The 19,567-nt window shown below is 38.2% G+C and overlaps 1 protein-coding gene across 2 annotated transcripts; it reads left to right on the top strand.

Annotated features, from left to right (window-relative positions):
* Positions 1 to 574: 574 nt before the first annotated feature.
* On the top strand, positions 575 to 17,519 carry LOC125654903 (protein jagged-1b-like). 2 transcript variants are annotated; one of them, XM_056143911.1, is made up of 10 exons: positions 575 to 712; positions 1,054 to 1,211; positions 3,321 to 3,453; positions 5,264 to 5,421; positions 9,978 to 10,105; positions 10,612 to 10,731; positions 11,621 to 12,295; positions 13,402 to 13,519; positions 17,113 to 17,340; positions 17,431 to 17,519. In XM_056143911.1, exons 1-10 carry the CDS (start codon positions 668 to 670, stop codon positions 17,501 to 17,503), a joined length of 1,836 nt encoding a protein of 611 aa, XP_055999886.1. In that variant the 5' UTR covers positions 575 to 667; the 3' UTR covers positions 17,504 to 17,519. The 2 variants fall into 2 exon arrangements, with proteins under 2 accessions (XP_055999886.1, XP_055999887.1); XM_056143912.1 differs by lacking the exon at positions 11,621 to 12,295.
* The last annotated feature ends 2,048 nt before the right edge of the window (positions 17,520 to 19,567 follow it).

Raw genomic sequence — 19,567 nt, 5'->3', positions numbered from 1 at the left:
CTATTGGAAGGATAATGGAATATTGATTCGTAGATATGAAAGTTAAACATGGAGAAGTTGAAGTAGATATATATACTTGATACACTCTGAAGAGCCAAACTAAGTGTAATTAATTAAATGTGGACCATGTGTACTTATCATCGTTGGATATATTTGTGTTTTATATATATACATACATACATATATATATATATATATATATATATATATATATATATATATATATATATATATACACACACACACACACACAAAGGACAATTACTTACGTCGTGATATGTTGACAATAATGTTCAGTGAAATGTTATTCGAGTTTTGTGTTTCTTGACTTTTATTATTGGATGTATTTACTGTATCAAATACCGAATTCTTTTTTACAATCTATATATATATATATATATATATATATATATATATATATATACACGTATTTGTATGTGTTGAATTTAATGACCCAGATTTCACTTTTCGGAACACGGTATCATGTCACGAGCCTCAGCCACGAACATGTCATATATTTTGTCTGAATCAATAGTTATGTAATTGCTGTGATGAACTTTAACTTAACAATGCATACAAACATATTACGTAAACGTTTATGCTGTTTTCCACGTATACCCCACAGCTCTTTGAATATTGCCATTATCTGTGCATGTACTGCTGAAAAATGCATAAGCTTTATGGATTTTGTTTGTTTATCATCTTACACTTTGTGAGTATTCACACTTGATTTCACTATATGCTTGTAACATGTATAATTATACCCACTTGGAATTAATTAATCTCTTATATTAATTCAACAGAAGCAAAAAAAAACCATAGCTATTGATAATTTACTTTGCATATACCGAATTTATCGAATATGTTAAAATTCATTCCTGCTGATTTTCTCATTACTTAGATATCAATATACATCAATACATACACATTCAACCCTTCATGTACATATATGTCTTCAGTACGTTTTTAAAGGGGAGGGGGGGTGTTTTCGTACAAACCCCAACAATGTTTCATCAGTTCATGGATTATTTTAGAAATGTTGCTCTTTTTCAGAGTATGGTGCACGCCGGAGGGCACTTGTCCATTAAATTGATAAACTACATCAACTCAAGCGGCAAGGGTAGAAACAACCGGAAGTGTGATGGGAGGTTTGGTATCACCTTCTCCGCGTGCGATCATCGCTTCGTCATTTGTGCAGACAAACAGACAGGGTAGTGTTGAATGATATTCTAAAACAGAAAATTTTAATTTATTTTTTATTTATTTATTTATTTATTTTGTATCAAACACATTCATTTAGTTCTTTTAGTAAGGATTTTACATTTGCCCCTACACCCCAACCTGACCAGTGGAGGGGGCCCATGTGTGAAACAAGTGCCTGTGGTGGGGATGGGGACTCGATGCATGTTATTTAAGCAAACACTTACTTTCACACTTATGATAGACTTTCACATAGAAGATAGAAGTAAAGAGAAAGAAGATGGGGAAAATTACTCTGACTGCTAAACAAAAACATAGAAAAGAAAAAGTACCAATATAGGCCATATACGTTGTTTTGTTCACCCTGTGCACAATTCACAAGTCTTAAAACTTTAGTCACAAAAATTTTAGTAATATACAGTTATATACTGTGTTCTAAAGTAAAGGTTTTTTTATGCATAACATTATGCATGATCAGTACAAATACATATTCATGTACAAATTACATTGCTGATGTAGCATTTATGCCTATATATGCTTCTTATACACGGCGTTCTACCGCGTGTATATATAGTACTAGTACGTGACGCTCTACTGCATGTATATATATATATATAGTATGTTGACGGATATACACATGTAGATACAGTTATGACATGTTAACTACAGTTTAAACTTCTTTACAAGATAGTTCTTAAAATACATATTTCATGCATGTACTTCACAACATAATATATCATTTTTATAAAATACATTTATCTATTTTGAAAAATAAAAATATTACTAAGAATGTATTTTCTATGATTTTCTATTTATTTATTTATTTATTTATTTATTTTTTATTATTTATTTTATTTTATTTCTCATTTTAAAAAAGAAGCGTACTTCACAAGACTTCTGGAGAACTCGTACCCAGGAGAACCCGTACCCAGGAGAACTCGTACTCGGAAATTTGGGTACGAGTTCTCCAAGAGAAGTCCTACATGTACCCATTAATATCTGGGTACGAGTTCTCCTGGAGAAAAACTTTGTCATTTTATCAAATAGAAATGTGGGTACGAGTTCTCCTAAAGAAAAACTTGTCAATTGTATTATAAAAATCTGGGTACGAGTTCTCCCGGAGAAAAAACATAGTCATTTTATCGGATAAATCTGGGTACGAGTTCTCCTACAGAAAAAACTTTGTCATTTCTGTCATAAAAATCTGGGTACGAGTTCTCCTGGTGAAAAACTTAGTCATTTTGTCATATAAATCAGGGTACGAGTTTTCCTCCATGTACCGGGGAATAGAGGTACGCTATAAAAATACAATGTCGCAGGTTTAAAATTGGTGTTTAATTGCAATAATTATACTAATTATCGTCTTAAGCCAAAGAGCAATTCAAATGAAAAACAAAACAACAAACAAGTATGATCATTGTATTTACTTTTTTTATTCAATTGAAAGGCATGTTCATAGTAAATTTTGTATAATGTATGAAATCCTCGATTTTTTCAAGAAATTGTACCCAGATTCCAATACCTAAAATGGTAATGAGATAAACTCGTATCAAAATTTTGATTACTATATAATGACAAACTTTTTCTCCAGGAGAACTCTTACCAGAATTTATATGACAATAAAGACATAGTTTTTATCCATGAGAATCATTTAAGAAAATGATTAAGTTTTTTTTTTCTCCGGGAGAACTCGTACATAGATTTTCATATTTTTTTTTTCTCCAGGAGAATTCGTACCCAGATTTATCAGATAAAATGACAAAGTTTTTTCTCCGGGAGAACTCATACCCAGATATTGATGGGTACGACTTCTCTTGGAGAACTCGCTGGAGAACTCGTACCTGGGTACGACTTCTCCAGGAGAACTCGAACCCAAACTTCTGGGTACCAGTTCTCCTGGGTACGGGTTCTCCTGATATCCTTCACAATATTTATTAAAAGTGAATTCTGTTTGACAATTCAATTAATTATAAAATGATAATGGAGTGCATTCTAGATAAATTAATTGAGTCCCATAAGTCAAAGATCACATTATATTTCTGAATTCTTCACTTTTATTTTGTTTTCCAAATTGTCCCCAGATTATAGATTTCATATTTACTTATGTATTTATCATTCAGTGGTGATTCAATGGACACGTGCTATTTTGGTCGCATGGAAACTCCCGTATTCCCGAACGCAGATGTTCTCTCATTTCCGAACGAGATCCGAGGGATGAAAAACCCGATCTTGTTCAACGTCTCATCATGGCCTGTAAGATTTTACCTATAAATACACACAATTCACTGAAAGGACGAGATTTGGGGAGGAGGGGTACAAGTATGTTTTGTTCTTCCTTATATATACCCCCTCCCTCAAAATTAGTGCAATCCTTCAACAGCAAACATTACGAAAGAAAATCCTAAGCATTTTAAATTCCTAGCAAATCGTTTGAAGGCAAACAGGGTGTGAGAATTTCTATGGGCCTCAGGTGGTTTCCATCAAAACCTTAGAATTTTCAAACCCCAGGCTGCACAACATGGTTATGGAATAACACATGGGTTACATTATACGAGGGCTGTTCGATATGTAATGTGTATTGTACCACAGCGCGGTAATGTTTTGCGCGATTTCGTGGATGATGATACTCTTGAATATCTTTATGCAATACTTTTCCAACGGTATAAACACGAACCTTCAGCTCGACATAGTTTTAAACTTATAGTCATTTCAATAGAGCCATGCGTTGACCACTGTTGTAAAAATGGTTATATAAAAGTTCGCACAAAACTCGGTCATTTTGGTAATGCTGATATTTACTGAATTGGGGGGAAGTTTAATGGTCTGATAAGGTATCTTATAAGACAGTTCGTAGGTGGAGAAAGAAATTTCTTGACTGGCACAGAGTCTGTCAAAGATGCAGCAAAATCTGTCCGACCTGTGACTGTAACAGGCAAGGCAAATGTCTCAAACGTCAGGGAAATAATTGAAAGTGATGACAGATACACGATTCGTGATATTGCCAAAGCTGTTGGCATATCGCTATCGCTGGTGCATTTAATTTTGAAGCGTATTTTGAAAGTACGAAAGATTTCTGCTAGATGGATACCGCATATATTGACAGATGACCAAAAAATGGGTACGAGTACGTTGTACCAACCGCTAAGCAATCGCTCAAAATTGTTTCCCAAATTCAAAGACAAATTGCAAACGTTGTTACTGGTGATGAAACATGGGTTCACTATTTCGAAACATTAAGAAAAATTGGAAACAATATGGCTAAATAAACATGGTAGAAGGCATATAGTTGCCAAAATAACCGTAAGCACAAAGAAGGTTCTCTATTGCATATTCTTCTCATGTGATGGTATAGCCGTACACATTCCGGTGTCGAAGGGCAAAGGTGTTACAGGTCGGTATTACCGAGATGTTATACTAAAAAAGCTCAAGAAATATTATCATAAACGACGCACTGTCTCAGGATTTAGGCATGTTCATCTACTTCATGATAATGCTCCATCACATACATCTGAGCTTGTGGAGCAATTTTTGAAGTCGGAGAAGGTTACCGTCTTGCCACACCCACCATACTCTCCTGATCTAGCCCAATGCGACTTTTCCTTTTTCCAAAACTTAAAAAGTTCTTATCTGGTCGTCGTTACAAGTCCCGACAAGCCCTTGGCTCAGCCATCAGTCAGTGCCTCAGAGGTCTACCTAAATCAGCGTACCGTGACGCATTTCAGAAATGGATTCAGAGATCGAAATTATGTATTTCAAACAGCGATTTCACTATTTGAGTAGAACGTTTTTGAGATATCGTACAATACCCATTACCCATCGCACAGTCCTCGTATTTAATTGTGTATTTTTCTTATATACATGTAATGAGTGTCAGGGTGTTGTCATAAATGCAGGAATTAAGGAAGGTTCAGATCAGGTTGTCTGGCCACTTCCCCCTCCCCTAAATCCGCCTGTGCCAAGCACAGCCGGTAACATAATGTATATTCGTTTACATATGAATATTTTTGATTTTTATAATCTGTATATAGATATTTTCGAATTAATACCCTTGCTTTATTTATAGGCTTCGGGAACTTTTAAACTAAAATTTGACATCTGGGACTATGATAGACACAGCAGAGATGAACATGTGGAATATCTGTACAAGAAGCTTACCATAAAACCAAGTGGTCACATACACAACTATACAGGTCAACGGTTCATGCTTCATAGTAGAACGAGGTACCGGGTCCTCTTGCCTGTACATAAGTCATTGTACCAATAAGTAAAGTAGACAAGCCCACGACTTGTACATAATTCGTATTTTAATTCTACTCTCTTTTTACTCATAGAATGACCGTGGCACAATTTGTGTTTTGTTATGTGTACTATTTTTAAATCATAGAATTGCACTTGTCGTGTTTTGTAAAAAGTACTATTTTTTATTCATAAACTGACTGTGGCACTATCCGTGTTTTGTGACAAGTACTTTTTTAATCTTTGATTGTGACACTATCCGTAATTTTGTGACGAGTACTATTTTTATTCTAGACTGACTGTGGCACTAGCCGTGTTTTGTGACTTACTTAGTCCTCTTCGTTCCGTTCCGTTCCGTTCGGAATATATGGCCCACACTGCTATTCTCCATTTTGTTCTGTCTTGGACTGTTCTCTTGGCTTCACCCCAGGTCATGTTGATTTCCCTGAGTTCTGTCTGTAGAGTTCTACTCCGGGTGGTGAATGGTCGCCCCCTCTTTCACTTTCCCTGTTGGTTCCAGTTCAAGGTGTGGCATGGGGTGTTGTTTGGTCCTCTGCGCAGGGTGTGTTCAACACAACTCCATTTCCTGTTTGGATGTTCTTAGAAACTGGGTCTTGCTTCGTCCAGCGCATCAATTCCTCAATGGAAATCCGCTCAGGCCATCTGATGTGGCGAAGACAGGTGTTGATGGAGACTTGTAACTTGCTATCCAGGCTCTTTGTGCGTCTCCAAGTCTCCAAACCTTTCAGCAACATGCAGACTTGACGTTGGTGTTGAACATCCTAAGCTTGGCGTGTTAACGAAGGTTGTGATCATCCACAATGGCCTGAGTGTGACGAATGCGTGTCTCGTCTTGTTGATTCTGACCTTTGTGTCCTTGTCAGCTCCTCCTGTCTTGCTGGCAACACTGCCTAGATAGGTAAAGTGGTCAACTTCTTCCAACGCCTGTCCATTGATGTTGATGGGTGCTTCCTGGGTGTTAACCCGCAGGCTCTTTGTTTTACCCACATTGATCTCCAGTTCTGTGGTCCTTGCAACGTTGGTCAAACTCTCCGTTTTGCCTTGCATGTGTCTATGATAGTACGGCAGCAGGGCAATGTCGTCCGCGAAATCCAGGTCTTCAAGTTTTCTCATCAGAGTCCACTGAATGCCTCTGGGTTTCTCCATGCTGGTTTTCATTACCCAGTCAATCATCAGTGAAAGGATTAGAGGGGATATGCATCCTTACTTGACTCTGGTTTTGACCTCAAAGGATGCCGACAGGTTGGCGTTGTGGTTGACCCTGCACTTGGTGTCCCTGCAGATACTTTTGATGAATCTGATGATCCTCTGAGGAATGCCTTACTGTCTGAGAATTCGCCAGAGGAGTCCCCATGGGCACGAATTGTGTTTGTGTTCCTGTGGTAGCTGAACTGTTTTTATATTCATATGAAGCAGAATTTAATCAGAAACTTTTACACAAGGAGAGAAAATTCTCTTACTGTGGCCTTCAGTGCAACATTTAGATATCTCGATGATGTTTCATCTATTAACAATGCTAATTTTCATTCATATGTCGATTCGATATATCCCTGTGAATTCGAAATAAAAGACACGACAGAATCATCCACTTCTGCTTCATACTTAGATATTTTATTGAAACTAGATATTAACGGCAAACTAACAACTCAATATTATGATAAATGGGATGAATTCGGCTTCTCCATCGTCTCCTTCTCATGTTTATGTAGCAATATTCCATTATTACTTATGATGTTTATGTCTCTCAACTGATTCGATACACAAGAGTTTATTCTGGGTATGACAAGTTTTCAAATCGAGGTAGGCTACATACAAACAAGTTGATGGTGCAGGGGTTTCAACAGTCTCGTTTAAAGTCAGCATTTTGCAAATTCTATGGTCGTTATAACGATCTAGTTTGCCAATACAACCTATCATTGGGTCAAATGCTGTCTGGCTAGTTTCATACCGATTGTTAGGTCGTTCTTGGTACAGTAATATTGACTAGGGATAACTCCGTTTACCTGATAAAGATAAAGGGCTCACGGTGGGCGTGACCGGTCGACAGTGGATGCTTACTCCTCCTGAATACCTGGTCCCACCTCTGGTATAGGGGTCAGTGTTTGCCCAACTCTCTATTTTTTCAAAATCACACGGCCTCTCACTTCTGATTTGGCGCAGGTTCGAATCTCGCTCGCGCCGGTAAGTGAGAACGTTACCCAGTTTACTTTCGGAAGGTACATCTGGGTTCTCTCTTCCACCAATAAAAACTGGGCGCCACCAGATAACTGAAAAATTGTTGAGTGTGGCGGATAACAGCAAATCAATGAATCAATCACATTATCTCCTGACCCGGAATCTCGCCTGCTCTTCTCTCAGCGTAGTTCAAAAGCAGTTCTGATCCTCTCCACAATCACCCTGGTGAAGACATTGATTGGCAAAGAAATAAGCTGTATCTTTCTCCAGTTCTGACAGTCACTGAAGCCTCCTTTCTTTGGAAGTTTCACAATGTAGCCAGTCCTCCACTCATTTGGTACGTCTTCCTTCTACCATGCTTCCTGTAAGACGTTGATCAAGATGTCTACCATTGTACCTGGATCTGCCTTCAAAGTTTCTGGAGGTATGAGCTTGGGTCATGGAGATTTTTCACTCTTCATTTTCTTGATATGGCCGTTACCACTTTCTCTTTGCTGATGGGGCCCATGTTGACATTCAGATATTCCACTTTTTCGATGACAGGTAGGTTTGCCACTGGTGCACCGTTGAGTAGGCTGCTAAGCTGCTCCTTCCTATCTGGTATGTGGGCTATCTGAGGATCTCCCCATTCCTGCCCCCATTCTACTCGGTGTCGGTTTTCCTTCCTGATAGCTGTCGGGAGATGTTGTAGAGTGTACTCGTATCATTTTTGCCCGCTGCCTCCTATGCTATTTCAGCGAATCCATTAGCCAAACTTCTATTGTCTCGTCTCGCACTTCTCTTCACTTTGGTGTTCTTCATGGTGTACTCTTGTTGAATTTGTTGTTTCTGTGCTCTAGTTCTCACGTACCCAAGTCTCTGCTTAATTGTCCTCTCTTCTATCATGGTCATTGTGTCCTCTGACAGCCAGGTCTTGAACTCCCTCTTCCTGAAGCCGATTTTCTTTTCAGAGGTTTTTGTGAAGGTGCTCCTAGTCTTCCTTACTGCTTGGATTTTCAGTCTCCGTTTTCCAATCATCAAGGAGTGGGCTGATCCCACGTCAGCACCTCTATATACTCTGACAGCCATTAAGGTCCTTCTCCATAGCCGCGAGATTGTCCATCTGTTTTTCTGCTGTTAGATCTGGAGATATCCAAGTCACCCTGTGCACTCTTCGATGAGGGAAAACAGCCACACCAATGACAAGGTCGTTCTGTTCACAGAAGTCCACAAACAGCTCACCATTCTCATTCATGTTCCCAAGACCATGGTTTCCCATGGTGAGTTCTCTTCCTGACTTGTTTGCTGCCGACTTTGGTGTTGAGGGCGCCCATCACAATGGCCATGCTCTCGTTGGTGTTACGATCTCGAGTCGCTTATATAACTTCACCTTTGCTTCGTGATCCACAAACTTATGGGTGTATATAGTGCTGGATAATTGTCACTTTCTGGAACTTCGAGTAGAAAAATCTGTCAAAATCCACTCACTGACTGGTTCCCACTCGATCAGGTTCATGGTGGCTCTCTTGGTCAGCAGGTGTCCTGACGATAGCTTTACTTGTCCGTTTGTTGTCCACCGGCTTTCGCTGAATCCCAATACCTCCAGTCCATACTTCTCCATTTCCCTGGCCACTTGCGCATATTTCTCAGTTTCGTATAATGTTTTCACATTCCATAATCCAATCCCTGTGGCGGTCTTAGGGAAGAGGAGGTTCTGCAAATCAGCTCTCTGATGGGTTGGACTGGTTCGCTTCATACGCTCTCGCCCTAATCGTTGTCCATGACCCTCAGATGTTGATTTTGCAGTGTTGGTTTCTGTAGAAGTGGTGCTACTGACCCCATACCCAACTCCCCTAACTTAACCCGGGCTTGAGACAGGTAAGCGGGTCCGAAAAACCACGTGCACCAGGCGGAGTTGTGTTTTGCTATTTCTTATTCATAGAATGACTATGGAACTAGGCATGTTTTGTGACAAGTACTATTTTTGATTTATAGAATGACTATGGAACCAGCCATGCTTTGTGACGAGTGCTACTTTTTATTCATAGAATGACTGTGGAACTAGCCGTATTTTGTGAGAATTACTATTTTTTATTTATAGACTGACTGTGGAACTAGCCGTATTTTGTGAGGATTACTATTTTTTATTTATAGACTGACTGTGGAACTAGCCGTATTTTGTGAGGATTACTATTTTTTATTTATAGACTGACTGTGGAACTAGCCGTATTTTGTGAGGATTACTATTTTTTATTTATAGACTGACTGTGGAACTAGCCGTATTTTGTGAGGATTACTATTTTTCATTTATAGACTGACTGTGGAACTAGCCGTATTTTGTGAGGATTACTATTTTTTATTTATAGACTGACTGTGGAACTAGCCGTATTTTGTGACGAGTATTATTTTGGACAATCGTGCAACATCTATTGTCAGAAGAATTCAATAGAACATTATCTGTGTGATAGTAATGGCCAGAAACACTGTATGAAAGGTAAAGTACCCATTATGTCAGTCATTGTACTTGTGGCAGATCTAAAGGGGAGACGGAGGATGCATCCCTCTTGTTGTTCTTATAAGAAAATTTTAAGAAAAAAATGTAATTTTGTGACTTTTTGTGGATCTGAAATATCTCTATGGGCGGATAAGGTATCCCCCGTCGACCCTCGGAATATCTGGGTACCCTAATATGTATAACACATACATCCAGAGACCCTGTGCCTCTCCCTTTCTGAATCCACCTCTGCGTTGAACAATTATTTCGTTGTAAATCTCTCCCATTGCTAAGAAATCATTGATATGACAATTCACACCTGTTTATTTTAACACTGAAGACTTCAAATCACATGCAGACAAGACATCGCAGAGACAACAAAATAATGCGGTGTTCGTTTTCTCATAATATTATGCGTTTCTTATTAGATGTTTAATTAAGTGGCAGCTTGATCTATGTAGCACTTCAGTTCTCGTTCGAACTTCAATCATGATTTAACTTTGAAGGTTGGAGAGGTCCTGAGTGTCGTCTCATTGATCACTGCGCAGACTTGCCGTGCCGGAATAATGGAAAGTGTCTACAAGAGCAGAATGCCTTCCTTTGTGAATGCCAGAATGGTTACGCAGGTATACAACTGTGCTGAACTACCACCACCATGTTTCATGCATATTTCCCAGTGTAAAATGTGTACAGGTAGCGAAGCGTGAATACGAAAATGCATCTTTATAGAACTTGCTGCAAACTTACCTTTTCAAAAATGATGAAAATGAAAACTAATATTATGTCATATCAATGAAGTGAATACAATTTACCGTACGAGATATAAGAAGATATAATTTATTCCCATGATTTCTCAACTAAGTCAAAAACAGTGGATAATTTGTAGGGAGTTATATAGGATGGGATAATATATTTTGAACATCATTGAAAATGTTAGTCCCTTATTTTGAGAGAATTTCATATTTGTACTTATTACAACCAAACTAAGCCAAGAAATATACATCAACCCATGTATTCATTTTTTTTTTTTTTTTGGTATCAAGTGTCTTTAATTTAATTTCAAGACATTTTCGCTCACAATTGTGTCTACTCCTAATGCATGAAAGGCGAAGATAACGAACAGCGATCAATCTCATAATTCATATGAGCAATACAAAATAGAGAGTTGGGCAAACACGGACCTCTGTACACACCAGGGGTGGGATTAGGTGCCTAGGAGGAGTAAGCATACTCCTGTACCATCAACTTGTTTGTCAGTAGCTTGCATCGATCTAAAAACTGACTATATGCAGAACAAGCAATTGCGTATCGAATCAGTTGAGAAATATAAAAACCATATACAGGTGCTAATGGAATATTGCTACATAAATATGGGAAGTTGACAATGGAGAAGCTGAAATCTTCCCGTTTGTCATACATTGTCATAAAGCCATTCTACATAATTCGACGTGTTTTGTCAAGGCTTAAACCAACAAGAACTGTATAAAGCTTTAATGGTTCTATTTCATATTCTAGGAAACATTTGCGACATTCAACTTTGCAAAGACAACATCTGCAAAAATAATGGAACCTGTTACATTGTAAATGATACAAACGTCTGCGACTGTACCTCGAAATGGACAGGTGTAAGATGTGAGACTCTTCTTCGAAGTTGTGATGATTTCAATTGCTTCAACAATGGAACATGCGAAGATGTTTTGGATAAATTTCGGTGTCATTGCGAAGTTGGTTGGCAAGGAGACGCGTGTTTGCTAGATATAGATGAGTGTCGGGACGACCCATGTCAGGGACATTCTAAATGTGTCAATACAAACGGAAGCTACCAATGTGAACCTGGATGGACCGATGAACACGTTAATGAATGCGAGAAAGAATCATGTCCATTGAATAATGAATGTGTTAACACAAAGGGAAGTTCCTGGTGCCGTTGGGTAGAAAATTGGGCCAAGGGAATTTGTAACAGACACAGTGTAAAATGTTCCCTGTATACATGTCGGAGTAACAGTACCTGTAGATTATGTGGAAACGGGAGAGAACCTTGCGCAGAGTTAGAGCGGAGCCCGACCTGCACAAGTAATTGTTGGGCACTAGACCAGTGCAATGTTCCAGCTGTTGGAAAGTGGACGTGTAGATGCGCAACAGACGATAATCGCGAGGTCACTGTTTTTGAGCTTTGCTCAACCAATAATGGTATGAGAAATGTAGTGGCAATTACTTAGAACAATCTGTATCTCTAGACAGACCCTCGCCACATTCTCTCTTTAAAGCATCATTCTAAGGTCATAGGACACCCAGGAGTAGGATTTTGCTGTGCATGGAATGCATCAATAAACAGATGTTTTGAAGGGTTTTGATTTTTGGGTTTTTAAATAATGCAAAATTAAAGGTGGTTTCAAAGAAAAATTTTTGTCGTAAATATAAGTTTTTAACAATATCAAAACATTCACGAATAGTTTTACAAGATTGTATATATATAAACAATATCGAGGAGGGGGGAGTATCCTATGTCTCAAACGATAATGACTTGGTGTTCAAAGGTTGCACTGGTTTTCCTGAATTCTAGGGGGTTTTTGTGGTTTTTTTTTTTTTTTTTTTTTTTTGGTTTTTTTTTTTTTATACATGAAAGCTTATCCAGAATGGACAATATTAAGAGATGTCCAAATACAAATATTCTTCTTTAGGTCCGGAAGAAGTTTTTTTAAGTGACCTGAATTAGACCTTTAATTTCGTGCTTAATTCGAGAGGGTGAATGTTCGTGGGTAAGCAAAATCTTGCTGGCTCATGGAAACGTAATTTCGTGGGTAAGCAATACGATGTCACTAGGAGAGGTAACACTACTTGGTTAAAAAAATGTTCGAGTACATGTACTTGTAAATGTACATGTAAATTCATGGGGAAGAGTGACCCATGAAATCCACGAACATCTATCCCGCACGAACAATGATGATTCCACAACAGGACCATGCAGAATGGAAACTAGTTATAGGCTAATTTGTGTTATTCTGGATAAATAAAGCCTTCTTTATTATTATTATCTGAACAGGTTTTTGAGAGCCTCGTTTTATTTTCACAATGATTCAGAAAACACGTGCATATGCACACAACCCAAATACGCATTACAGTATTAAAAAGGCTATTTCACATCGATAAATGTATTTCTAATTATCTAACAATTTTACTTTGATTGTTATTACAGGCATTGGATGTGATTGTTATTACAGGCATTGGATGTGATTGTAATTACAGGCATTGGATGTGATTGTAATTACAGGCATTGGATGTGATTGTAATTACAGGCATAGGTTACTCTCATGTTGTTTTCCCCGATCCTCATCTAAGTAGAAGTTCAGAAAGCTTTACACTCTGTACAGGAGTTAACCTCACTGCCACTGCCATTTCTGATCCAGGGAATCTGTGAGTATTCATCTATATGTTACTCTTATAGTGGAGAGCTGATTTTTCAACCATTCCCGATATAAAAGATACCATCGTAAAATACAAGCTTTCTACGGTAAAAACTGGGATAATTTGATTTGCTATAGTAAAACCTTTTATTAAACAATATATGATTTACTACGGACTTTTAATGATATTTTTTGATAATTTCATTTTCTGGGGTAATACTTCAATCAAAAAATAATATTCAACACACTTATTTCCCATATAGTAAAACTATGGTGGAAGGTGAAGATAACGAACAGTAATCAATCTCATAACTCCTACAAACAATACAAAATAGAGTGTTGGGCAAACACGAACCCCTGGATATACTAGAGGTGGATTAGGTGTCTAGGAGAAGTAAACACCCCCTGTCGACCGGTCATACCTGCTGTGAGCCCTATATCTTGATTAGGTAAACGGAGTTATCCGTAGGCAAAACCAGTGTGCCAAGAACGGTCCAACAATCGGTATGAAACACGTCAGACAGCATTTGACCAAATGATAGTTTGTATTGGCAAACTAGATTGTTAAAACAACCATAGAATTTGCGAAATGCTGACTTTAAACGAGACTGTTGAAACCCTTGCACCATCAACTTGTTTGTCAGTAGCCCACTTCGATTTAAAAACTGACCATACGCAGAACAAGCTCTTGCGTATCGAATTAGTTGAATTCATTCCAAAATTAAGGATTATCTCCCTCATGCATAGCTCTTATCCATAGAAGTATTTGACTCCACTTTTTGGCACTCTGTTTTTCCCTATAATAACTCTAGCAAGTTTATTGTCATTTCGGATTTCAAACATTTCGGTTGAGCATCACTGAAGAGACATTATTTGTCGAAATGCGCATCTGGTGCATCAAAATTGGTACCGTATATAAGTTTTACATTGAGAAATATAAACACTATATGCAGGTGATAATGGAGTATTGCTTCATAAATATGGGAACTTGACGATGGAGAGGCTGCAATCACCCCGTTTATCATAAAGTTGAGTTGTTAGTTTGCCGTTAATATCTAGTTTCAATAAAATATCTAAGGCAATATAAAATATATGTTGGTTTCCACTTTCCCGACCGACCCTAACATTTCTGCCGACCCTAACACATTTTTTTCTATTTACACAGATTTTGTGAATGTCATCACTACAACAAGAGTATATTCATTGACTTATTAAGTTATTTATTATGCATTAGTACTAGGCAGATTCCAAAACACAGAAACGGTTTTTGTTTACAATACAGTAGAAGAAATGTTTTGATTCAGCATAAAACTTTTGATTACTAGATAATCACAATATTTTATGCATAGTAGTAAACTAAATCATTAAAAACTAATTAAAAAACCCAAACAAAAACAACAAAAAAACACACTACCTACCTACCAACCCTTAAAAGTTTTGAGGTGAAAGTGGAAACCAACATATGATTTTTTTGGCCTAAGTATTAAGCAGAAGTGGACGATACCATGGTAAAGAAGTATAATTTGGTGTAGTAGAAAGTTGATGACTACTTTAACTAAAGTTATATTTTATTATAGGGATATACTATAGAGTAAGTAACTGTGAAACAAAAAAGAGACAATGCATCAGATATATCAAAATAGTCAATTAAGGAAATATTATCTAATTATTCTTGCAGATCAATGGAATCGGGATCCTTTGATATATCTTCAGGTTTGGTTCGACGAAAGTCCCATCATTACCAGAGTCACTCAGATCGCCCGTCATCCGTTAACAATTGAATATTTTTAACTTTGTCTTGATAATTACCGTTCCGATTCTTTTCAAATTTGGTATGAAGCATCTTTTAAACTAGGGAAATATACATTGTAAATTGCAGGACTTCTGCACCTCCGAGGCCTTAGATGCGGGACAAAATCTATGTAAAAACATAAACAGCCAAAGAACATTTTCAAATATCTTCTTTTCTAGAACTGCACATTTGGTTAAAAGAAAATAAATGCACAGTCATGTAAAACAGAAAAGCCTTTACCAAAATTGTAAATTTCATCATCCCCAGTGTAGAGGTTCTGACTCCAGGGGCACCAAATTAGGCATATATTTAGTGTTTATCTGTAAAACATTTAAATAAAATCGCTATTGATACTAAATTGAAACTGAATCATATATATATATATATATATATATATATATATATATATATATATATAACTGACAACTCAACTGTATGACAAACGGGATGATTTCAGCTTCTCCATCGTCAGCTTCCCATATTTATGTAGCGATATTCCATTATCACCTGCATATGGTGTTTATATATCTCAACTGATTCGATATGCAAGAGCTTGTTCTGGGTATAGTCAGTTTTTAAATCGAGGTAAGCTACTGACAAACAAGTTGATGGTACAGGGATTTCAACAGTCTCGATTGAAGTCAGCATTTCGCAAATTCTATGGTCGTTATAACGATCTAGTTCGTCAATACAACCTCGCATTGGGTCAAATGCTGTCTGACGTGTTTCATACCGATTGTTAAGCCGTTCTTGGCACACTGATTTTGACTGCGGATAACTCCGTTTACCTGATCAGGATATGGGGCTCATGGCGGGTGTGACCGGTCAACAGGGGATGCTTACTCCTCCTAGGCACCTGATCCCACCTCTGGTGTGTCCAGGGGTCCGTGTTTGCCCAACTATCTATATTGTATTGCTTATAGGAGTTATGAGATTGATCACTGTTCGTTATCTTCACCTTGCATATATATATAAATATTAGTATCTCACAAGCTTACAGAAAGTAGAAACTGACTTTTCAGAACGCCGTACGAGGGTGATCAGTGGGGAAATCACATATTTTGGATAAATTATTGGTTCTGTGTTTATTGTTAATTGGATAGAAAGGGGGTGTGCGTAAGCTTTCCATACTTCAAGTGCCTGTGTGTCGTGTGTGTTGCAGGATAACCTCCGAGGTCAAGAAATGTTGTTTGAAATACAAAAGCCGAAACGTTGACCGTGGCTTTTATCTTTCAAACACCATTTCGAGACCAAAGATGAACTTATCCTGCAACGTACACAAAAACAAGATCTTTATTTTTATTCTACCACGGCTACTGATCAGAAATTTACAATCGATCGTTTCCCTATATGGGTACGAATTAGGTCACTGTGACGTCATGTCATTTTCTGGAACGGTCTGCATTGCTTTTTGTTGACAAAAGTGGTGAGATGGTAGGAGTATTCTAAATCTATTTTGAAAAAAATATTTTCAAGTATTTAGTTTGATGTTAACGGATTACATCAATTGCTTTGTGCTTTGAATATAATTCCAAAAAACTTGTCTGTACATCGCCATTTTTACATGTATATCGCTCTCGGAATGCAGACGATTGGCTTACGCTGAATGACAAATGTTCTTTAATCATTTATAAATTTGTTTTACAACATATATCGATTGATTTTTATGATTATAAAATGGAATTATCGGTCATCGACTTTGTTGTTGCATTAACAAAACTCGTAATCAGTTAATACGTAAGAAGATATATCGTAGAATAATGACCGCGGCATTCCTTTGATCTTTGCAATAATTATCATTTATTTTACAGTGATCAGAAAGAGACATTACACGTAATTAGTGATGCAAAGTATGCAACATGGCTGCGGGACCGTTTGGAAAACTGTTCACGACATTTGGTTAGATTGCAAGAAAGAAGTAACGAAAGCCCTGGTCGTGTTAACGAGGAGGAGGGCTCCGTAAGCTGGTATCCATTATCCGGTCTCGTGGTGGTTCCCCTTGTTATCGTCATCGTCTGCTGTATCGTGTTTCGCAAAAAGTAAGTTACTACATGTAGCATCTGTCAGAATTACAAAAGGTTTTGCTTTAAGATATTATGTTAACAATGTGATATTATTGCATGTTTCAGGTTAATGAAATCTGGAGGAAGCGGGGAGCATTTGGCGTTAAGCAAATCCGTGTACACCGAAATAGACAATTAAAGCATATGGAAATGTCTTGATTTGATTGATTTTATTTCATTCTATTTGCATAATGTGGAGGGGTTAAATTCGGGTTACTTTAAAACAGATTTGTCCTTGCTCTTGAAAAGTAGGAGTAGAGCTGATGCGACGTATTCGATTGGCTAAAATTTTATAGGCACACCTTTGGTAGATGACAATTGGTTAGCATAAGGTACAAATGAGAGATGGTGGGCTAAGTGTGGAGATTTAAATCAATTTCCCTGTTTTAAGTGTGGTTGTGGTATCCAAGAAAGTATTCTTAGGAGTGAAAATGTCTACAGTGAACTTGATGGAATAGTGGAAAGAGTTCGAAATCATGATAAAGTTGTTGAGGCTTTTACGACCGTCAACCCACGTCATTTCAATGTCATCTATGAAACGTAGCCAACCAAAAGGTTTAACTGGTAATGATGTAGTAGGCTACGTTCCAGTCTCCCCATAAACATGTGGACATAAGGTGATATTATAGTTCCCATAGCCATACCACTAATTTGCAGGTAGTGTTTCCGTTGAACGTGAAGTTTAGAATCTAAGGACGTGTTTGAAGGACGTTGGATGACCCTTTTATCTCAAAACGTCTCAATACTCTCATCACGGGGAATATTAGTGTAAAATGAAGTAACATCATTGGCCACATGCAAGGGGGGGGGGGGTATGGTCTGGCAGGCCCGATAAAGGGTGTTTTAATTTAGGTAACCGTTGTGTCCTTCAAGCATGATGGTAAATCCGCTATATGCCGATGGAGATGTAAATCAATGAATTCAGCGACTTTCTCCGTGGGATGTCCACTGACGCTTACTTTCGGACGGCCTTGCATTATGCATTTTAGGCAGTAGGTAAATTTGTCTTAGTCTACAGCCGTTGGGACAAAGCACTTTAAAACGTTGTCACCAAACCTTGTACATTTCCCAAAGGGTTTAGGATCTGATTTTAATCAGATTGGTTGATCTTGGTATAGAACCCCTGGTGAGGTAATACTGTAACTTTTAACAAAAGTGTTCGTCCAAAATCTCTTAAGTACTCATAACGACAACAGTAAAACCTTTGTCTTACTTGTCAATGACAATGTGTTCCCGGTTTTTCAATGTTTGCAAGCCGATCTTTCTTCTCTATTGGGGTTATCTCGTGTCAAAGCTGGCTCTGAAATGACTTTATGAATTTCTTCTTCAACAACCGCATCATTGTACGGCTCCAAAGCTCCGTTTGCCGGGAGGGGGGTTGGTTCGCGAGAGTTGCGGTCTGTAGAAGTCAGTTGCATCTTGGGATTGGGAGACATTATCATGTTTAGAATTCTTGTGGGAGAAAAGTTCCGTAAGCTGCAGTCGATGGGAAAACGTTTTAGTGTCCTCTCTTATTTGTTGATAGACATTACATGTAAGGCCTATGGAAAGCAGTGTGAAGTCTCAGAATCCGAGAGAGTGACACTGGGAACATTTGTAACAGGAAGGGAGAAAATGCAACGAACCAGACCGGGATTCGGAACTCACCCCCTATGAATCCTTTGTCAGGTGCTCTACTAACCGAGCTATATCTGGCCCCAGCGACTGAACTCGTCTGACTCTCATACACCCCCTGCGTTTGAAGTGTCTAGAGCGAATATTTTTGGTGGTAGTATTAAATTCCTCCCTATATAGTTCTTATGAGATACAGTGCTTCAGTCAAGGATACTATCTCGGTGGGCCGGTCATGGTAGCTCAGTGTTATAGCGTTCGCTTCGTAACCGAGGGGAAGTGAGTTCGAGCCCCGCTCGTGCCACAGCCGCTACAAACCTTAGACATTAACATAGGTGGTGATCGCTCTTTCACCAAGCGCTCGGCATTTAGAATGAGAATGAGATCCACAAGTCATTTGGATATGATGGTCCCATGTCACGACAGGCATTGGTACGTTAAAGAACTTTCACTGCTGCATCTCTAAGCGCTAACCATAGGTCTAGTTTGTGGTACTTCACCTCTCTCTCTCTCTCTCTCTCTCTCTCTCTCTCTCTCTCTCTCTCTCTCATAGCAGAGAACGAAAGTGTCACACCAAACGTCCAGTGCAACT

Source organism: Ostrea edulis, chromosome 7 (genome assembly GCF_947568905.1).
Source record: "Ostrea edulis chromosome 7, xbOstEdul1.1, whole genome shotgun sequence".
NCBI lineage: Eukaryota > Metazoa > Mollusca > Bivalvia > Ostreida > Ostreidae > Ostrea > Ostrea edulis.
This window is presented reverse-complemented; position numbering and strand designations above follow the sequence as displayed.

Coding starts and splice junctions, on each gene's coding strand:
- LOC125654903 (XM_056143911.1), top strand. CDS start 668: ATGCATAAGCTTTATGGATTTTGTTTGTTTATCATCTTACACTTT. Junction 10,106..10,611: donor CCAGAAACACTGTATGAAAG/GTAAAGTACCCA, acceptor TTAACTTTGAAG/GTTGGAGAGGTCCTGAGTGT. Junction 17,341..17,430: donor TGTATCGTGTTTCGCAAAAA/GTAAGTTACTAC, acceptor TGCATGTTTCAG/GTTAATGAAATCTGGAGGAA.